At 43.9% G+C, this 18,427-nt stretch overlaps 3 protein-coding genes and 2 non-coding genes across 5 annotated transcripts; 4 read left to right on the forward strand and 1 right to left on the reverse strand.

The window, feature by feature from the left end:
• Positions 1 to 206: 206 nt before the first annotated feature.
• Positions 207 to 3,211, forward strand: LOC121532067 (60S ribosomal protein L27a). Its single transcript, XM_041837736.2, has 5 exons — positions 207 to 319; positions 924 to 987; positions 1,075 to 1,150; positions 1,804 to 1,979; positions 3,039 to 3,211. The coding sequence occupies exons 1-5, from the start codon at positions 222 to 224 to the stop codon at positions 3,165 to 3,167; spliced, it is 543 nt and encodes a 180-aa protein (XP_041693670.2). The 5' UTR covers positions 207 to 221; the 3' UTR covers positions 3,168 to 3,211.
• On the forward strand, positions 1,318 to 1,447 carry LOC121532392. Its single transcript, XR_005994296.1, has one exon. It is a non-coding gene; the product is annotated as a small nucleolar RNA SNORA3/SNORA45 family (small nucleolar RNA).
• LOC121532391 lies at positions 2,289 to 2,419 on the forward strand. Its single transcript, XR_005994295.1, has one exon. It is a non-coding gene; the product is annotated as a small nucleolar RNA SNORA3/SNORA45 family (small nucleolar RNA).
• A 4,022-nt stretch (positions 3,212 to 7,233) lies between the features above and the next one.
• Positions 7,234 to 8,786, forward strand: akip1 (A kinase (PRKA) interacting protein 1). The gene is made up of 5 exons (XM_041836624.2): positions 7,234 to 7,335; positions 7,579 to 7,791; positions 7,927 to 8,013; positions 8,103 to 8,213; positions 8,342 to 8,786. Exons 2-5 carry the CDS (start codon positions 7,633 to 7,635, stop codon positions 8,483 to 8,485), a joined length of 501 nt encoding a protein of 166 aa, XP_041692558.1. The 5' UTR covers positions 7,234 to 7,335; positions 7,579 to 7,632; the 3' UTR covers positions 8,486 to 8,786.
• A 795-nt stretch (positions 8,787 to 9,581) lies between these two features.
• On the reverse strand, positions 9,582 to 15,395 carry c19h11orf16 (chromosome 19 C11orf16 homolog). Its single transcript, XM_045205155.1, has 8 exons — positions 15,345 to 15,395; positions 14,957 to 15,176; positions 13,903 to 14,277; positions 12,069 to 12,190; positions 11,522 to 11,681; positions 11,012 to 11,270; positions 10,212 to 10,808; positions 9,582 to 10,086 (listed from the first exon to the last, which is right to left on the reverse strand). The coding sequence occupies exons 2-8, from the start codon at positions 15,167 to 15,169 to the stop codon at positions 9,809 to 9,811; spliced, it is 2,004 nt and encodes a 667-aa protein (XP_045061090.1). The 5' UTR covers positions 15,170 to 15,176; positions 15,345 to 15,395; the 3' UTR covers positions 9,582 to 9,808.
• Positions 15,396 to 18,427: the final 3,032 nt, after the last annotated feature.

Consider the following 18,427-nt stretch of genomic DNA (forward strand, 5'->3'; position numbering starts at 1 on the left):
TAATTAGAAATTACAAACTGCCTGTTGACTTTTGCTTTCACTGCAGTTTGATGCAGGCCTACAAAGGTTAATAATTTGGTTTTGGTTGGGGTTAATAATTTGGTTTTGGTTGGGGGAAAAACAGCATTCTCATTCAGTCTAATTCAGGAATGAATATCACTGTTTCATAAACGAGGTCAAATTATCTATTTTTATTCTGTATTGCTCTTGGTGTCCGTCTGATGTCGCTGTTCGTTTCTCAAAGTTGTCGGGCCGCAAATCTCGTACAAAACCGTGAGATTTCATATTCCCGTTCCTCTTTCAACTCTCCTCCAAGATGGTAAGTACTGTCGTGTATACTTCTGCTGTAAAATATGGTTTAAATCTATGTCCATCCTGTATTGTACGAGTATAACAATCACAAATTTGTGAAGTTGTCTTATATGTTATAGACATTGTTCCTCTCCATTGTCACTATTACGGAGAATGCGGTAGAAAAACGTTGTAAATCGGCGACAACTCCCGAATGTTGGATATAGGCCTTTGCTAGGTAGCGAAAGCTAACTAACTAGCTACCCACGTTTTCCTTTGACAATGTCGTAAATTATCTTAATTATGTCAAGGAACCGACCTTGTAAAATATTTTATATACATCGTAATACTTACAACCTTAGTTAGCCATTATGGCCGCAGATATGTTGTGGTAGTTTAGTTTACTAGCTAATCCATTAGTCGCTAACGTTACCTGCCATAAGTAGGGTAGCGTGAAAGCGAAGTTGAATCTCGAGCGCATGTGTTGGCCAGGTACAAATGAACATTATATTTGTCTCGTTCTTGCCCCGGTTATGAAGTATTCTGTTTGGTTGTTGACATGGTTAAATAGGTCTCCTACTTGTTGTCCAATCATGTTAGCTTGTTAACCTAAATTAAATTATGTCTTGCAGCCTACCAAGAAGACCAAGACCAGGAAGCTCCGAGGGCACGTCAGCCACGGACATGGTCGTATCGGTGAGTTGAACATGGTCAACATTGAGGATACTTGTGGGTAGTAATGGTGGCTATTGCAAAACGTGTGAAAACTGTTTCTCTTCCTAGGCAAGCACAGGAAGCATCCTGGAGGTCGTGGTAATGCTGGTGGCATGCATCACCACAGAATTAACTTCGACAAATAGTGAGTAGAGTACTTTACCATGTCTGTTTTAGTGCAACACTATTTAGCATATTCATTGTGAACCTTAGTGTAGGCGTGCACTGTTTGGTGGCTTGAGTAGTAAGAACACATTATCAATGTTGTGTTTTTAAGAGGAAGTGATCCTCTGCATAGTGAGTGATGCTGTCACAGAGACTCAGAGTCTCATCTTGACAAACACTGTTGTCTTGGTGTGCTAGAGTTCTCTAAAAGTGAAGACTGGTCCTATTCACCGACTGGCCCCTCTTAGGCCAGTCACCCACATGGGCAGTTACAAGTATTGACACATTTGTTAGTCCTATTCAATGTTTTTTGCTACAAAACTGAAGGCTGTGGGATGAAATCATTACTCATCACATTCATTTTGTGCAACAGGTTGTCTTGTATTTAGCAACTTCACAGCATGACAACTATCTGAGGACATACAAAGTCCTGTACTTGTAGTGCAGCAATGGATTTTTTTTTTGCTGATTGGTTTTGCTTTCTGGTGGATTTGCTTTCCCACCACTTCATGTCATCTATTGATTACTTTGTCATGACGGTGTTTAAGACTGCGCTTCAACTTTATCACCAGTAACAGTTGGTGTAACAATGTGCTTGATGTGTCCTGTCTGGTGTCCTCTGTGCTTCCACAGCCACCCCTGGGTACTTTGGTAAGGTGGGCATGCGACACTACCATCTCAAGAGGAACACAGTGCACTGCCCCACTGTCAACCTGGACAAACTGTGGACGCTGGTGAGCGAGCAGACCAGACTGAACTACGCCAAGAAGCCCGAAGGCCCTGCACCCATCATTGATGCCGTGCGTGCTGTAAGTATCTTCCCCAGAGCACCATATGTCTGGTCCCAGATAAAGGTGCTGGTTCATACATCAACTATTCTCCCTTTAACTGTAATGGTTTTTGAAGGTAGATTCTGTTTCATTTGAGGAACAGTTTAACTTGCTTCCAGGTATGGCAATGGAGAAAAGAAAAGAAAAAAAACGTTTTAGATTATGACCAGCCTACTCTACAGGCCTTTTCTTTAGCCCAGTTCTAACACATCTGATTCAGGTAATCATTCCCCTGGTTAGTGGCTTGTCAATAACTTTGTGTTCAGGAGGCCACGCTGAGTGATGCTGTCAGAGACTCAGAGTCTCATCTTGACAAACACCGTTGTCTTGGTGTGCTAGAGTTCTCTAAGAGTGAAGACTGGTCCTATTCACCGGCTGACCCTGTCATAGGTCAATCGGCCACATGGGCAGTTACACGTGTTAAACATTGTTGCCAGCACTGTTCTAGAGCCATGTTTGAGCAGGAGCTCTTGGCCTTTACTCTCTGTCATGCCCAAAGTTAGAGAAATAATTATGCATGTCGAACTTCCTTGTGTACTAGCTGGCTGTTCAAACTAAACTGATGTAAAGTCCCTAATAAGAGGCTTGCGCAAATGACAGCCTGCTGCGATTGTTGCATAATATTGGCTTCTTGACCACTAGCTCCAGGGTGTCAATGGTTTTGACTTTTAAAAATCAAGTTTGTTGTAGCCATGCTGGCCTCTATGGCGCTGAATCTTAGAATGGCATAGTTGTGAAATGAGATGTTACTGCAGTAGCTGTTGTGCTGTGATGGTTTATCACGTGGATATAGATGGTAGCTAGTAGTTTGAGATGGCCATGCATGTATTCAAGGTCTGAGGTCTGTATACTTGTGTAACTGGATCTGCTGCCTATCGTTTTGGAATTATTCATTTTGCAGATGCAACTTCCGTGAGTGAAATACATGGCATGTAGGGCCGTGTAGTTAATAGGACTGACTTTGTGGGAAGGTGGGCAACTTGATGAGATGTCCTTTTTGTGTAGGTGTGTTAACAAATGTTGGTTCTGTCTCCACAGGGCTACTTCAAAGTGCTGGGCAAAGGGAAGCTGCCCAAGCAGCCCGTGATCGTCAAGGCAAAGTTCTTCAGCCGACGGGCAGAGGAGAAGATCAAGGCAGTGGGAGGAGCCTGCGTGCTAATGGCATAAGCTCCTGTCAATGTTTTTTGCAAGAATAAACTGTATAAATTGGATTGGCTTTGTCTTGTGGTCTGAAGATGTAAATGTTGCCTAAAGCTTAGCTCACACCTTGTTTTGTAAAAGTTGTCGCCCAAGAACTGAGAATGCATTGATTTGCTGCATAGAATGCCTTTGCCATTGGTCACCAACCCTGTTCCTGGTTGCTACAGGGTGTGCAGACTTGTGTTCCAACTCAACATGTACACATCTGACTAGGCTAATCAAGGTGTGTTAGAGCAGTTGTTCTCAATTGGTTTTGCCTTGGGACCCAAGTTACACCAGGTTGTCTGTCACCCAATAATTGCAGTGCAAAATGTTTGTGCCTAAATGCAATCTGAAAACATTTAATGCTGTATTGATAGTAACTGTAGCAATTATATACAATTTAATTTTGCCCATCTTGATTAATGTTAAGCTCACTGGTTTGGGACTAGAATCAACCAAATCTGCTAAATATTTCTGCTAATAGCTCTATTGAAAATGTGGTGAAATTGTTCAGATTGAGTTAAATTACTTTCTACCTGGTCTTGGTTTTAAGTTCAGATGTAATTTTTCATTACATTTATACTCTGTGACCCACCAGTTGAGAATAGCTGTGTTCAAGACATTGCTGCCTGGACAGATTCACTGATTTACAAATCGCCTTGAATACTCTTAACTCCAGATAATTGGATGAATGAGGTGTCAGTGGTTGGCTGGGTCAACCTGTACCCAAATGGTTTTGCAGGACCAGGGTTTGACTACTGGTGAGTCATTTACATTTAAGTCATTTAGCAGACGCTCTTGTCCAGAGCGATTTACAGTTGGTGAGTGCATACATTTTTTATACTGGCCCCCCATGGGAATCGAACCCACAACCCTGGCATTGCAAATGCCATGCTCTACTGAGCTACATCCCTGCCGGCCATTCCCTCCCCTACACGACGCTGGGCCAATTGTGCACCGTCCATGGGGCGCAAATACATTTGGCATGTTCTTTGACTGAATAGTTATTTTGATCGCTAGAATTGTCTGCTATAAGTTGGCATACCTAAACTTAGCAAAAAAAGAACATCCTCACTGTCAACTGTGTTTATTTTCAGCAAACTTAACGTGTATATATTTGTATAAACAAGATTCAACAACTGAGATCAACTGAACAAGTTCCACAGACGTGACTAACAGAAATTGAATAATGTGTCCCTGAACAAAGGGGGTCAAAAGTAACAGTATCTGGTGTGACCACCAGCTTAATTAAGTACTGCAGTGCATCTCCTCATGGACTGCACCAGATTTGCCAGTTCTTGCTGTGAGATGTTACCCCACTCTTCCACTAAGGCACCTGCAAGTTCCCAGACATTTCTGGGGGGGAATGGCCCTAGCTCTCACCCTCTGATCCAACAGGTCCCAGACGTGCTCAATGGGATTGAGATCTGGGCTCTTCGCTGGCAATGTCTTGCAGGAAATCACGCAAAGAACGAGCAGTATGGCTGGTGGCATTGTCATGCTGGAGGGTCATGTCAGGATGAGCCTGCATACCATATGAGGGAGGAGGATGTCTTCCCTGTAACGCACAGCGTTGAGATTGCCTGCAATGACAAGCTCAGTCCGATGATGCTGTGACACCGCCCCAGCCCATGACGGACCCTCCACCTGCAAATCGATCCCATTCCAGAGTACAGGCCTCGGTGTAACGCTCATTCCTTCAATCAATCAATCAATCAATTTTATTTTATATAGCCCTTCTTACATCAGCTAATATCTCGAAGTGCTGTACAGAAACCCAGCCTAAAACCCCAAACAGCTAGTAATGCAGGTGTAGAAGCACGGTGGCTAGGAAAAACTCCCTAGAAAGGCAAAACCTAGGAAGAAACCTAGAGAGGAACCAGGCTATGAGGGGTGGCCAGTCCTCTTCTGGCTGTGCCGGGTGGAGGTTATAACAGAACCGTGCCAAGATGTTCAAAAATGTTCATAAGTGACAAGCATGGTCAAATAATAATCAGGAATAAATCTCAGTTGGCTTTTCATAGCCGATCATTAGAGTTTAAAACAGCAGGTCTGGGACAGGTAGGGGTTCCATAACCGCAGGCAGAACAGTTTAAACTGGAATAGCAGCAAGGCCAGGCGGACTGGGGACAGCAAGAATTAACGCGAATCCGACCATCACCCCCTGTCAGTGAAGAGCACTTTTTGCCAGTCCTGTCTGGTCCAGCGACGGTGGGTTTGTGCCCATAGGCGACGTTGTTGCCAGTGAAGTCTGGTGAAGACCTGCCTTACAACAGGCCTACAAGCCCTCAGTCCAGCCTCTCTCAGCCTATTGCGGACAGTCTGAGTACTGATGGAGGAATTGTGCATTCCTGGTGTAACTCAGGCAGTTGTTGCCATCCTGTACCTGTCCCGCAGGTGTGATGTTCGGATGAGGGTGCACCCCCTTATCCACATCGACGGGACCGCAGTGGAGAAGGTGGAAAGCTTCAAGTTCCTTGGCATACACATCACTGACAAACTGAAATGGTCCACCCACGCAGACAGTGTGGTGAAGATGGCGCAACAGAGCCTCTTCAACCTCAGGAGGCTGAAGAAATTTGGCTTGGAACCTAAAACCCTCACAAACTTTTACAGATGCACAATTGAGAGCGTCCTGTCGGGCTGTATCACCGCCTGGTACTGCACCGCCCGCAACCGCAGGGCTCTCCAGAGGGTGGTGTGGTCTGCCGAACGCAATACCGGGGGCAAACTACCGCCCTCCAAGACACGTACAGCACCCGATGTCACAGGAAGGCCAAAAAGATAATCACCCGAGCCACTGCCTGTTCACCCCACTATCATCCAGAAGGCAAGGTCAGTACATGTGCATCAAAGCTGGTACTGAGAGAATGAAAAACAGCTTCTATCTCAAGGCCGTCAGACTGTTAAATAGCCATCACTAGCACATTAGAGGCTGCTGCCTATTGAAATCACTGACCACTTTAAGAAATGGAACACTAGTCACTTTAATAATGTTTACATATCTTGCTCTACTCATCTCATATGTATATACTGTATTCTATTCTATAATATTCTACTGTATCTTAGTCCATGCCACTCTGTCATTGCTTGTCCATATATTATATATTCTTAAATTCCATTCCTTACTAGATTTGTGTGTATTGGGTATATGTTGTGAAATTGTTAGATATTACTTGTTAGATATTACTGCACTGTTGGAGCTAGAAGCACAAGCATTTCGCTACACCCGCAATAACATCTGCTAAACACGTGTATGTGACACATTTGATTTGATTTGATGTACGATCCTGTGCAGGTGTTGTTACACGTGGTCTGCGACTGCGAGGAAGTTCAGCTGTCTGTCCTGTCTCCCTGTAGCGCTGTCTTAGGCGTCTGGCAGTATGGACATTGCAATTTATTGCCCTGGCCACATCTGCAGTCCTCATGCCTCCTTGCAGCATGCCTAAGGCACGTTCACGCAGATAAGCAGGGACCCTGGGCATCTTTCTTTTTGTGTTTTTCAGAGTCAGTAGAAAGGCCTCTTTAGTGTCCTAAGTTTTCATAACTGTGACCTTAATTGCCTACCATCTGTAAGCTTTTCGTGTCTTAACGACCGTTCCACAGGTGCATGTTCATTAATTGTTTATGGTTAATTGAACAAGCAAGGGAAACGGTGTTTAAACCCTTTACAATGAAGATCTGTGAAGTTATTTGGATTTTTACGAATTGTCTTTGAAAGACAGGATCCTGAAAAAGGGAAGTTTCTTTTTTTGCTGAGTTTATGTAGTTTGGGTATTTGCTATCTTCGTGAAAGTGGTCTGTTACATACGTATACATCAAAACAACTTAAAAGGGAGACCATTCGTGAAACTATTTTGAATCGAGACATGATTACATCCAGCATTCTAACCATTTCACAGCACATCAATTTACGATTCAGGCCATGAACAATTCCTATTTTTAAATAATGTTCTATTTTTGACCATTTATATGAAATATCGTGACACACTTGCCAGAATACAGGGCTAAATGACTAAAATGTATCTGCGAGAATGAGCTGGTTTGAGCCAATACAGATAAGGGCGGTGCCCTAGACCGGAAATGTGACGACGTAATCTTTACCGCAAGTTTAGTGCGCGCAAAATTAACCAAAATAGGCGCAAGTGTTTGGGTAAGTAGCTTTCTGTGAATAAATTGTTTGTTTGTCTCGTTCACACAAATTAATGTGATAGGATGGAATGAATTAATGTTCAACATTATATTCTCGAATTCATTGGGATCTGATCGACTGCTCTGTCAAGTATGTATGATATGCACCCACATAACTAGAGCGCACTACAAACCAAGGAAGATTGTGACGTCAACGTTTTGTCACGTTAACAGTATGCTACAATGTTACTCCTTGTCATAAAAGGGTATTTTGCCGGTGGCTCGGGTACAACAGAGATTTGACTCGGCTTGTTTTGTTATGGCAAGTCAAGCCTGGCAGCTGGAGTCATCCCTGCGCCGCTCCGCCAGACTCGGCCTGGAAGTACTGGAGAGAGCGTCGAGACGGAGAGTAGACTGGTCTAGTAGTGTGAGTCCGTCTCCCAATACAACATCAACGGATGGCAACGCCGGGAATGAGGTAGGCCTACGTGTAATAGTTTTTATGTCTTCGCTATCGTCTTTTCTCTGGTTTCTTTTAACTATATGGAGTAATGGGAAGTTTTGGAAACGTCTATGTGTCATTATCATATCATCCCCAACTGTCAATATTTAGGTTCTGGGAAACTCAGCCCACACAAGCCTGGATGATGCTTTTGAGACCATAGCGGAATTCATGGCACAGACAACAAATCAATGCAAGGTACTGTATGTGCTCCAACCCAATCCTATTGCTGTTACTTTTTGCATGCATTGGTGAATGCCTGGTGAATATGTTTGTTTGTATTACAGAACTTTTACACGCCAGAGACTGAGCCTATGGAAAATGAGAGAACCCATGTGTGCAAATACCATTCTCAATCTCACCAACGCCCAGGGACCACACTGCAGATCAGGAAACATGTAAGGCAAAGTTACAGCCTTTCAGTGCAGCAACCTGACATATTGTACATTTAGAAATTCAATTTGAAATGGCTTTACTTGTCATAGTCATGTGTTTGAGATACTAAGGTATGCCTGTGTTTCTCCAGGCACGGTCATCACCTGAGGATTTCCACATTGAGGTGTCACCAGGTACCTATGCGATTACCGCGGGAATGCAGGACTCGCAGCAACAGACCCGGCTAGTACGCATTAATGCAGGAGAGAGTATGAACCTCACCTTTCACCTCTAACCCCTGACCAATCCCCTTTTGACTGTTCTGCTACCAATAACAAAACTGTCCAATCAGAATGTTTACATATGAATTTTCACGTGAAAGTCTTGTCTTCTGGATTAATTTGTCGCTTTAGAGCGACAGTGATACATTGTTATTAATTTGCTGCTAAATGAGAAGCCATATTTTGATGATCTGATCAGGATTTAATTTGTTATATTCAATTATTTGTCATATGTCTGCCCAAACGCATCACGTAAAGCACTAATTATGTATTTTTTACCATATCAGTATAATAAAGTATATTTTATATCAATAATAATTTTTGTTTTGGGCACAGTTTCTTGTCACCTCAAGAAAACTTGAACAAATGTTTAAAGGCCCACCTCAGAGGAAATTGTTGCACCTATTTCGAGTAATTCCTGTCCTAAAGCGTAAATTCTCGTTTAGGTTCCACCTAGAAGACTGACGCAGGCTGCTAATACGTATTCAGGAATTGGGGATGGGATTGTGGTGATTTCCACGTGTAGCAGAGAAATAACAACAAATAGGGCACTGACTGACAGCTGTCAGCGTAACTAGCTAGCATGCTAACCTTAGCCAGCTCATGGAAGTTATGTGAGCACCATTTCAGTTAAGACAGGCATACTGTAAGTCAGGTGATTTATTTTTATGCAGACTAGCACAATAAATTAAATGTATGGATTATGGTAATTTGCCGGTAAAAGGGGAGGTGCAAAAACATTAGTTTGCACCTCATTTTAATTTGCTCCATGGCAAGGCGGCCAAGTGTAGGGTCGTCACTAGTTAACACAGCCACAAAGTCATAATCCCCGTCTATTTCTACATATTTTTTAAATCAGATTTTAAACTGAACTCTCACCTTAACGACACTGTTAACCTTAGCCTAACTATAACCGTAAATAAAAAGCAATTTTTTGTTTTCATGAATTTGTACGATGTTGACTTTTTGACTTTTTTATGTAGTGGAAACCCAAGTGTAGGCTACAGCGAAAAGCTGTTTGGCTCTCAGACGACTCGCGAATAGGAAAAACTTTGCAGCAGGTGTTTCTGATTAATAGACATTGCCATGCTGGTGGGTGGTAACGTTTAATTAAAACTCAGCCCTGAAACGAAACGTAGGCTGAAAAATGTGCACATCATCTTATAGGAAAAGACAAGCTAGACTCACGGAAACATCTGAAGTCACACATTAGGATTTGGCACTTCAAGCCCAAATATATCATACTTTGACTAAAACAATGACTTATTGACTTACATTGTTGTGCAACATCATGGGTAAGCTCTGGCCATCGTCTTTCAGCTCAAAAACATGTATTTCTACTGGTGTGGGCGTTTTAAGACTCCAGAAGATTCATATTCTATAGACAAATCCATCATGTATAAACACCCTGTGACCGTGTTGCCAGGGGTTAACTGGAGTCTCGTTTTTGGACGAGGTCTGGAGTCTGTCAGGCCAAACGCATCCCTGATGGTCACCCTCCTCCTCTCACAACCAGGAAGTGGCTGAAACATGGAGCTGTGATTGGGTGAGCCACTGATCTCGACGTCAGGGTAGCAGATTTTTGTAGACTGGAATTTTCCCCTTGGTGCTTTCTCTGAAAAATCAACAGACATTGGTTTTACGTTACTCTGCCTTTTCAATATACAGCTATTTTCAACATGCCCAGTGGCAGGTTGTGCATAAAGAATCACTGTAGTTTTAGCTGAGTGTATTCAATACCTGGCTGTCTGTGCTGTGGCTCAGGAGCGCTTCTTCTCCAGTACCTCCAGGCGGGTCGGCTGTGTTCTGGCCCCAGCTTGTCCAGGGGAGAGGGCTCTGTGCTGGCCAATGGGCTGACAGACTTTTCCCCTATGGCCCCTGCTTCCTCATCCACCGACAGGGATGAAGAAGAGGACGAAGATGATGTCTCAGGTTCAACCTCTTTAGTTTCCTTGAGCTCTCCCAACTGGAGGTCCACCTTCTGCTCCAGCTCTGCCCTCTCTTGCCGCTTCTCCCTCTCTAGCCCCTCCCTCTCCTTCAGGCCATGCACATGAGTAGGCGGAACTCTCAGTGGCCACCATGGCTGCATGATTGGACAATGGCATGGTCCACCTGCTGATGGACAGCACTGTGTTCCAGTGCCGTACAGATAGGGAGCCCACATGGCGCTGTGGACGTGGAGCAAATTGTCATTGCAGCATGGCGGCAGAGGAATTCGCTGGAGCTCCCTGACGATCCGCTCATGCTGAGATGCAGGGATCCACACAGCTAGATCCCCAGGCACCTGCATCAGCCTACCATTCCACAATAGCACCTGGAGCCCCTTCCCACTCTCTGCTGCAGGGGCAAAGACAGACCTCAGCTTAGAGTGCAACGTATAATATAGTGCCACACACTGGTCTTCTATGCAGCTCCTACTTTGAGCATTACTGAAATGAAAGGGGTGAAACATCTGTCATAGTTCTCAGATCCTGAGTCATGACTCTTTCACAGCGGGAGACAATGTAATAGTCAACCCTTCTGATCAAACCGCACCTTACCTGTTAGTGAATCTCGTATCTCCATTCCGGAGACCACTCTCCCCGGACCGTATCTCCTCAGGTCAGGTTCCCACGGGGACAACACTGCGTCCCCAGAGACCAGACAGTGTGTGTGGGCCTGAGTGTGGTTCAGCATGTCTGGAGAGCAGACTAGCTGCTGCTGCTGTTGCTGGGACATCCTCATAGCGTGACCGTCTCCCGCTTCGGGTCTCCTCGTCCCCGGCCTGTCAAACTCAACCACGTACACTCCTCTTCGACCCTGGTGGACAGAAGAAAATACATTTTTGCTCACGGCATGGCATCAGGAGGCAAGGAACCAAGCTCAATGGAGCAGTGACACATCATTACAGTATATTCACTGGTAGGCTAAAGATAGCAACCCAACATCTTACATAAGCCTCTCATGGTGTTTGGTGCTTTCATTTTGAATGATATTGTGCTTAGGTGATCTGATAATATATTCAATATACTTTAAAAGATGACATGAATGAAGGGATGTCTGCTTGTTACCTGGACTAGCTGCATTACAGTGCCCAGATAGTAAAGGCCATCCAGCTCCCTCCTGGCCAACACACGGCAGCCTGGGAGAAACTCTGTGCTGCACAGGGACAGGGCCCTCCCTGACAACACACAGCTACTGACTGGACAGAAGGGATTACCAAGCATACACCTGCAGCACAACCACAAATCTTTTTTTTTTTTTACCTCAGTGGGAACCGGACTGCATAGATGTAGCTAATAACATGTCTATACACATCCTGTACGTAAATGCTTAGATACTGTACATAAGTCCTGTCCATAAATGCTTAGATACTGTACATGCATAGGCAGGATGAGACTATTTTGTGGTTATAGCAGTGGTTTACTAGCCTGGGTACCAGTCTGTTTAGCTAATATTCCACTCCTTGTACTCTTTGTGATGTGCCAAAGTGAGTTGAGCATGATGAGTGGAATGTTAGCTAAACAGACTGGTATCCAGGCTAGTGGTTTACAATGCCAGTGTATACATTGCATTCTTTGTGTAGCTGTTTGAAACTTGGTAATCCAGGAGACCAACCTGAGAGGAGAAAAGGGCAGTAAAGGCTGCAGTGGAACAACAGAGGTGGACTGACTGCAGGACTTCACTGGAGAACAGGTCGGCACTGAGGGCTGGCTCTCAGCAGTGTACAATGGAATCACCTGGAAGCACACACCCAAGACTTTAATCATAACTCTCCCTATTAAAGGTTTTTTCTTTTTGTGACTTAGAAACGTATAGATTTGGGAATTCACATTCCTTGTTAAATTCAAGCCTTTTTCTGGGCCAGCTCACCAGTTTACTATAGATGTAACAGTTGCTAATGTGTAAAAAAAATAAAAAAAGAATCGACCACACCATCGCCATTGAACGCCTTATCCAACTGGGTGTCCGATTTGCCCTCACAGCCTGGCTCTGCAGATTTGTGACCAGCCACAAACAACAGGTACGCTACCAAGACAGCCTCTCAGACTGGCAGGAGCAGACGGGAGGTGTAGCTCAAGGAACTCTCTGAGCCTTCTCATCTTCCTATCAGTCATTGACAGCACAGCCCGGGATGTCAACAGTAGGTGGACACCCCTTAAAATAAGTGGATTCGGCTATTTCAGCCACACCCATTGCTGATAGGTGTATAAAATCAAGCACACAGCCATGCAATCTCCATAGAGAAACATTGGCAGTAGAATGGCCCATACTGAAGAGCTCAGATTTTCAAGGCGGCACCGTCATAGGATGCCACCTTTCCAACAAGTCAGTTCATCAAATTGCTGCCCTGCTCGAGCTGCCCCGGTCAACTGTGTGTGCTGTTATTGTGAAGTGGAAACGTCTAGGAGCAGCAGCGGCTCAGCCGTGAAGTGTTAGGCCACACAAGCTCACAGAACGGGACTGCCAAGTGCTGAAGCGCGTAAAAATCGTCAGTCCTCAGTTGCAAAACTCACTACAGAGTTCCAAACTGCCTCTGGAAGCAACGTCATCACAATAACTGTTTGTCGGGAGCTTCATGAAATGGGTTTCCATGGCCGAGCAGCCGCACACAAGCCTAAGATCACCATGTGCAATGACAAGCGTCAGCTGGAGTGGTGTAAAGCTCGCCGCCATTGGACTCTGGAGCGGTGGAAACACGTTCTCTGGAGTGATGAATCACGCTTCACTATCTGGCAGTCCTATGGACGAATCTGGGTTTGGCGGATGCCAGGAGAACGCTACCTGCCCGAATGCATAGTGCCAACTGTAAAGTTTGGTGGAGGAGGAATAATGGTTTTGGGCTGTTTTTCATTGTTCGGGCTAGGCCCCTTAATTCCAGTGAAGGGAAATAGTCATGCTACAGCATACAATGACATTCTAGACGATTCTGTGCTTCCAACTTTGTGGCAACAGTTTGGGGAAGGCCCTTTCCTGTTTCAGCATGACAATGCCCCTGTGCACAAAACGAGGTCCATACAGAAATGGTTTGTCGAGATCCGTGTGGTAGAACTTGACTGGCCTGCACAGAGCCCTGTCCTCAACCCCATCTGCGAGCCACGCCGACTGACACAATGAAATCTGGTGGAGGTGACCTTCCTTCTACCAACCCCGACAATGACAAATTAATCAATTAGGTGCTCAATGATGAGCAGTGGGCACTCAAATTCATTAAGACTCAATCACTCTAGATCAGGGTTGCCCAACCCTGTTCCTGGAGAGCTACCCTCCTGTAGGTTTTCGCTCCAACCCCAGGTGTTACTAACCAGATTCATCTTATCAACCTGCTAATTATTAGAATCAGGTGTGCTAGATTAGAGTTGGAGCAAAAACCTACAGGACGGTAGCTCTCCAGGAACAGGGTTGGGCAGTCCTGCTCTGGATGAATCACAAACTCTCATGGTCCCCCCACCTGCTCTACTGCCCCATCCATCCCGACTGGGAGAACATAACAGCTCCCTCTTGTGGCATGAGTCAGACACTGCATGAAGTCCTGAGTCCTGCCGTCCAGAGAGCTGCTGCTGCTGGGGTTAGATAGCGACAGGTGGAACACATGTACTGGCCTCTTCCCTGCCATTGTTGGCAGGGCCCGAAGGAGTTCCTCTGGGTGGTCAGGGAGATCGGTGGTGACCAGGTGGACGGCGTGGCAGGCTGGGTCGCTGAAGGCTGTACTCAGGGCAGCCAGGAGGTCCCTACCTGGGCTGGAGCTGAGGGAGTGGATCCAGGATAGAGCCTCGTAGACAGTGTCCGGAGCACAGGGCACCATGTGCTCAGACCAACGGGTTACCTAGAGTTGGGCAACATGGGACAACAATGGTAAAACACAGTAAGGAATGTAAGGTGTTCACAATGCATCAAAATGCTCAGCCAAATGTGACATACAGTTAGCCATACACCAGGGTTGGGCAAAAGGTAATTTACTACAACTAGGTACTGAACCACTGCATTATCTTCCCTAAACACACTCCTCACATGTAAAACACACACATAGGCATATTAGTCACCACTAGCCGGCCTCCACCCAGTACCCTGCTCTGAACTTATTCACGGTTACTACCCGGTACTCTACCCTGCAGTTTAGAGACTGCTGCCCTATGTATATAGTCATTGAACACTGCTAACTTTAGTTAATAATGTTTACATACTGTATCATACTGTATTCTAGTCAAGGCTCATCCTATAGAACTACTGCTGTACAAACCTTTTCTATTCGTATACAGTCCATACTGTCTATACACACCATCATATACATACATATATATATTTATATTCCAGACTCTGACATTGCTTTTTATTTTTTGATATTTTTGTTTATTGTTCGGTATTATTGCACTGTTGGAGCTAGAAACATAAGCATTTTGCTGCACCTGCACCTGCAATAACATCTGCAAAATATGTGTACGCGACCAATAAGATTTGATTTGATTATATTGCGTACAGCATTAACATTGTGAGTTGTACAGTACCTTGTATGAGAAGCCTATGATGTTGAAGAGCGAGTCTCTGAGGGATGCCTTGTTCAGCAGGGTCTGGATGAGCAGGCGCTTCACTGACCCCAGAGCAGTGCTCATGGCCTCTGAGGTGTCCAAAACAAAGGACACATTCCTGTACCTCAGGCCCATGAACAATGGAAGGAGCCTGCTGTGAGGCTCATCAGGTGACTGGGAGACAGACGCCATCCTTGCCCTAGATGTCAAAGTATTAATGAAGTAGAGGAAAAACAAAATACTGCAGTGACAGGGATGTTTTCCATATATGATTTTAAAAACTATATTTAATTGAAGCAGAAATTCACTATACTTTCATCGTTATACATTTAGCTGTTTAATAGTATCAACTGATAGGCTACTGTACCTCTGTGAATTCGCAAGAGTGTTCCTGCCTGTCTGTCTCTAGTCTGCAGATAGCCACTAAGCTCCATTGTTTACTTGAGTTGCCATGGAGAGGTCTGGGTGAATGTTATCGTGGCCTCTTTGGGCTGCATAACTGTCAATCAACTAGTGAAGGCTGAGTAGCCTGGTCCCAGATCTAGTGCTGCATAGCCAACTCCTATGGTCTTTGTCACACCAACGAACATAGGAGTTGGTTATACAGCACAAACAGATCAAGGACCAGGCTAAAAGCGATGAGTTATAAAACACAGCCATTACAGCCTGGTTGTTTAGTCTTAAATATGGCAATTATGTTGTATCTCTCCTCTGTAAAAAAGGAAGCCCTGAGAGATTTGACTGGGCTGTGTTTGTCTTTGAGGATTATGCTATCAAAGTAAAAGATAGCCTTTATTGGCTTCATGTTAGGAGCCCCTGGATACTTCTTGGTCCCCCACCGACTCTTCTTGGGCACTTTAATGATGTCAAATGACCTTTAATTACATTTGGAAGACCGCCACAGCAGAGGTCGTCAGCAAGAAAAGCAGAAAAGTAGTGGAGAAGAAGAGACACACTTCATGTACATGTCTGTACTCTGCTCAGGAAGATAATGGACTTTGAACATCTATAGGCTAGTTCCTCTTGGACATACATTTAATTTATTTTAGTCAATTGTGACCTGCTCAGGTAAGTTTGGTTTGTCACTGGGGTTGACTGTTATTTTGTGTTTTACACCTTAAGTGTTTGAAAATTATCCAGTATGCACTGAAATTGACACATTGTTGAAGAAGTAATGCTACTTTGGATGTTTGTAAATGTCTGGCATTTACTCAAAACTTGAGTAGGCAACCCTTATTAAAGCTTGAGTATGTCGTTTTGGGAAGGGCATCATTAGAAATCTGAGAATAGGACAAAATATCCATTGAGATCTTTTCTAACCATAATCTCACAATTAAAAAGTCAAATTACCCTTCCCAAAACGACATACTCTGTGTTTAACCTGGGAGTGAAGGTAATGACAAACCTCCTAAGATAAGGCCAGGCAGACATGTTGCACAAAACTCTGTTGAGAGTAGACCTACTCCCCGTCTTAGTAGGAAACAAGATACATTTTTTCTTTTTTTGGAGCTCAAAGCGAGGCAATGCGATTTTTTAGTTACCTGTGTCTGAAAGGTTATTTTTATTTCAAAAGCTAAGAAACATACAGTATACCAGTGCCTTGCTTATCTGTCATTCTGTCACTTTCGATGCTGGAACAGTTATAAACATGCACCTTATTCAGGACGTTGATCTATTTTGAAGATTGATACCTTTGAAACCTTTTTGTTGAAAAAAATGTATTTGCATCTGAATGCAAAATAGCCCTGTGACAAACGATCATTATTTGTTATGTCACATACAAGCTAGATTATCATTAAACCCTTGATTTTGTGAAGTTATGTCATACCAATACTGTTAAGATTAACAATTGTAATCTGTCCTGATGAATAATGTTCAGATTTACACTTTTTGATAGGTGCTACGGGAAAGGTGTAGGTTTGTAATTGAGGCGTTTGTGATGCAGCACATTTGGCTAAAGTTTATTGGCATTTCCCAAACAGTTATTGTGTGACGTTGCTTCCAGAGGCTATTTGAAACTTGGTAGTGAGCGTTGCAAATGAGGACAGACCATTTTTTAGGCTTCAGCACTCGGTGGTCCTGTTTTTATATATATATTTTGTATTTTTTTATTTTTTTACTGACAAATAAAATAAATCAATCAATACAAACTGTGCAGTGCCAATTTATGATTACATCTGTTACAAAACACCAAAAAGTTTAATGACATTTGGAGATTGTCAAGCCAAGCCTTTGATACTGCGCTGTAAAAAAATTACTGTAGAAATTACAGTAAATTAAAAAGTTGCCAGTAAAATTTCTGTAAAACAACAGTGTTTTACTGTAAATTAGAATTACAACATGTTGCTGTAGATGTACTACAATAACTTACTGTTTATAAATAACAGCAATTTGCTGTATTTTTACAGTACCTGTACACCTTTCTAATTACAATATACAGTGGGGAATTTTTTTTATATTTAGTCAGCCACCAATTGTGCAAGTTCTCCCACTTAAAAATATGAGAGAGGCCTGTAATTTTCATCATAGGTATACATCAACTATGACAGACAAAATGAGAAAAAGAAATCCAGAAAATCACATTGTAGGATTTTTAATGAATTTATTTGCAAATTATGGTGGAAAATAAGTATTTGGTCAATAACAAAAGTTTCTCAATACTTTGTTATATACCCTTTGTTGGCAATGACACAGGTCAAACGTTTTCTGTAAGTCTTCACAAGGTTTTCACACCCTGTTGCTGGTATTTTGGCCCATTCCTCCATGCAGATATCCTCTAGAGCAGTGATGTTTTGGGGCTGTCGCTGGGCAACACGGACTTTCAACTCCCTCCAAAGATTTTCTATGGGGTTGAGATCTGGAGACTGGCTAGGCCACTCCAGGACCTTGAAATGCTTCTTACGAAGCCACTCCTTCGTTGCCCGGGCGGTGTGTTTGGGATCATTGTCATGCTGAAAGACCCAGCCACGTTTCATCTTCAATGCCCTTACTGATGGAAGGAGGTTTTCACTCAAAATCTCACGATACATGGCCCCATTCATTCTTTCCTTTACACGGATCAGTCGTCCTGGTCCCTTTGCAGAAAAACAGCCCCAAAGCATGATGTTTCCACCCCCATGCTTCACAGTAGGTATGGTGTTCTTTGGATGCAACTCAGCATTCTTTGTCCTCCAAACACGACGAGTTGAGTTTTTACCAAAAAGTTATATTTTGGTTTCATCTGACCATATGACATTCTCCCAATCCTCTTCTGGATCATCCAAATGCACTCTAGCAAACTTCAGACGGGCCTGGACATGTACTGGCTTAAGCAGGGGGACACGTCTGGCACTGCAGGATTTGAGTCCCTGGCGGCGTAGTGTGTTACTGATGGTAGGCTTTGTTACTTTGGTCCCAGCTCTCTGCAGGTCATTCACTAGGTCCCCCTGTGTGGTTCTGGGATTTTTGCTC

The sequence above is a fragment of the Coregonus clupeaformis genome, chromosome 19, assembly GCF_020615455.1.
Source record: "Coregonus clupeaformis isolate EN_2021a chromosome 19, ASM2061545v1, whole genome shotgun sequence".
NCBI lineage: Eukaryota > Metazoa > Chordata > Actinopteri > Salmoniformes > Salmonidae > Coregonus > Coregonus clupeaformis.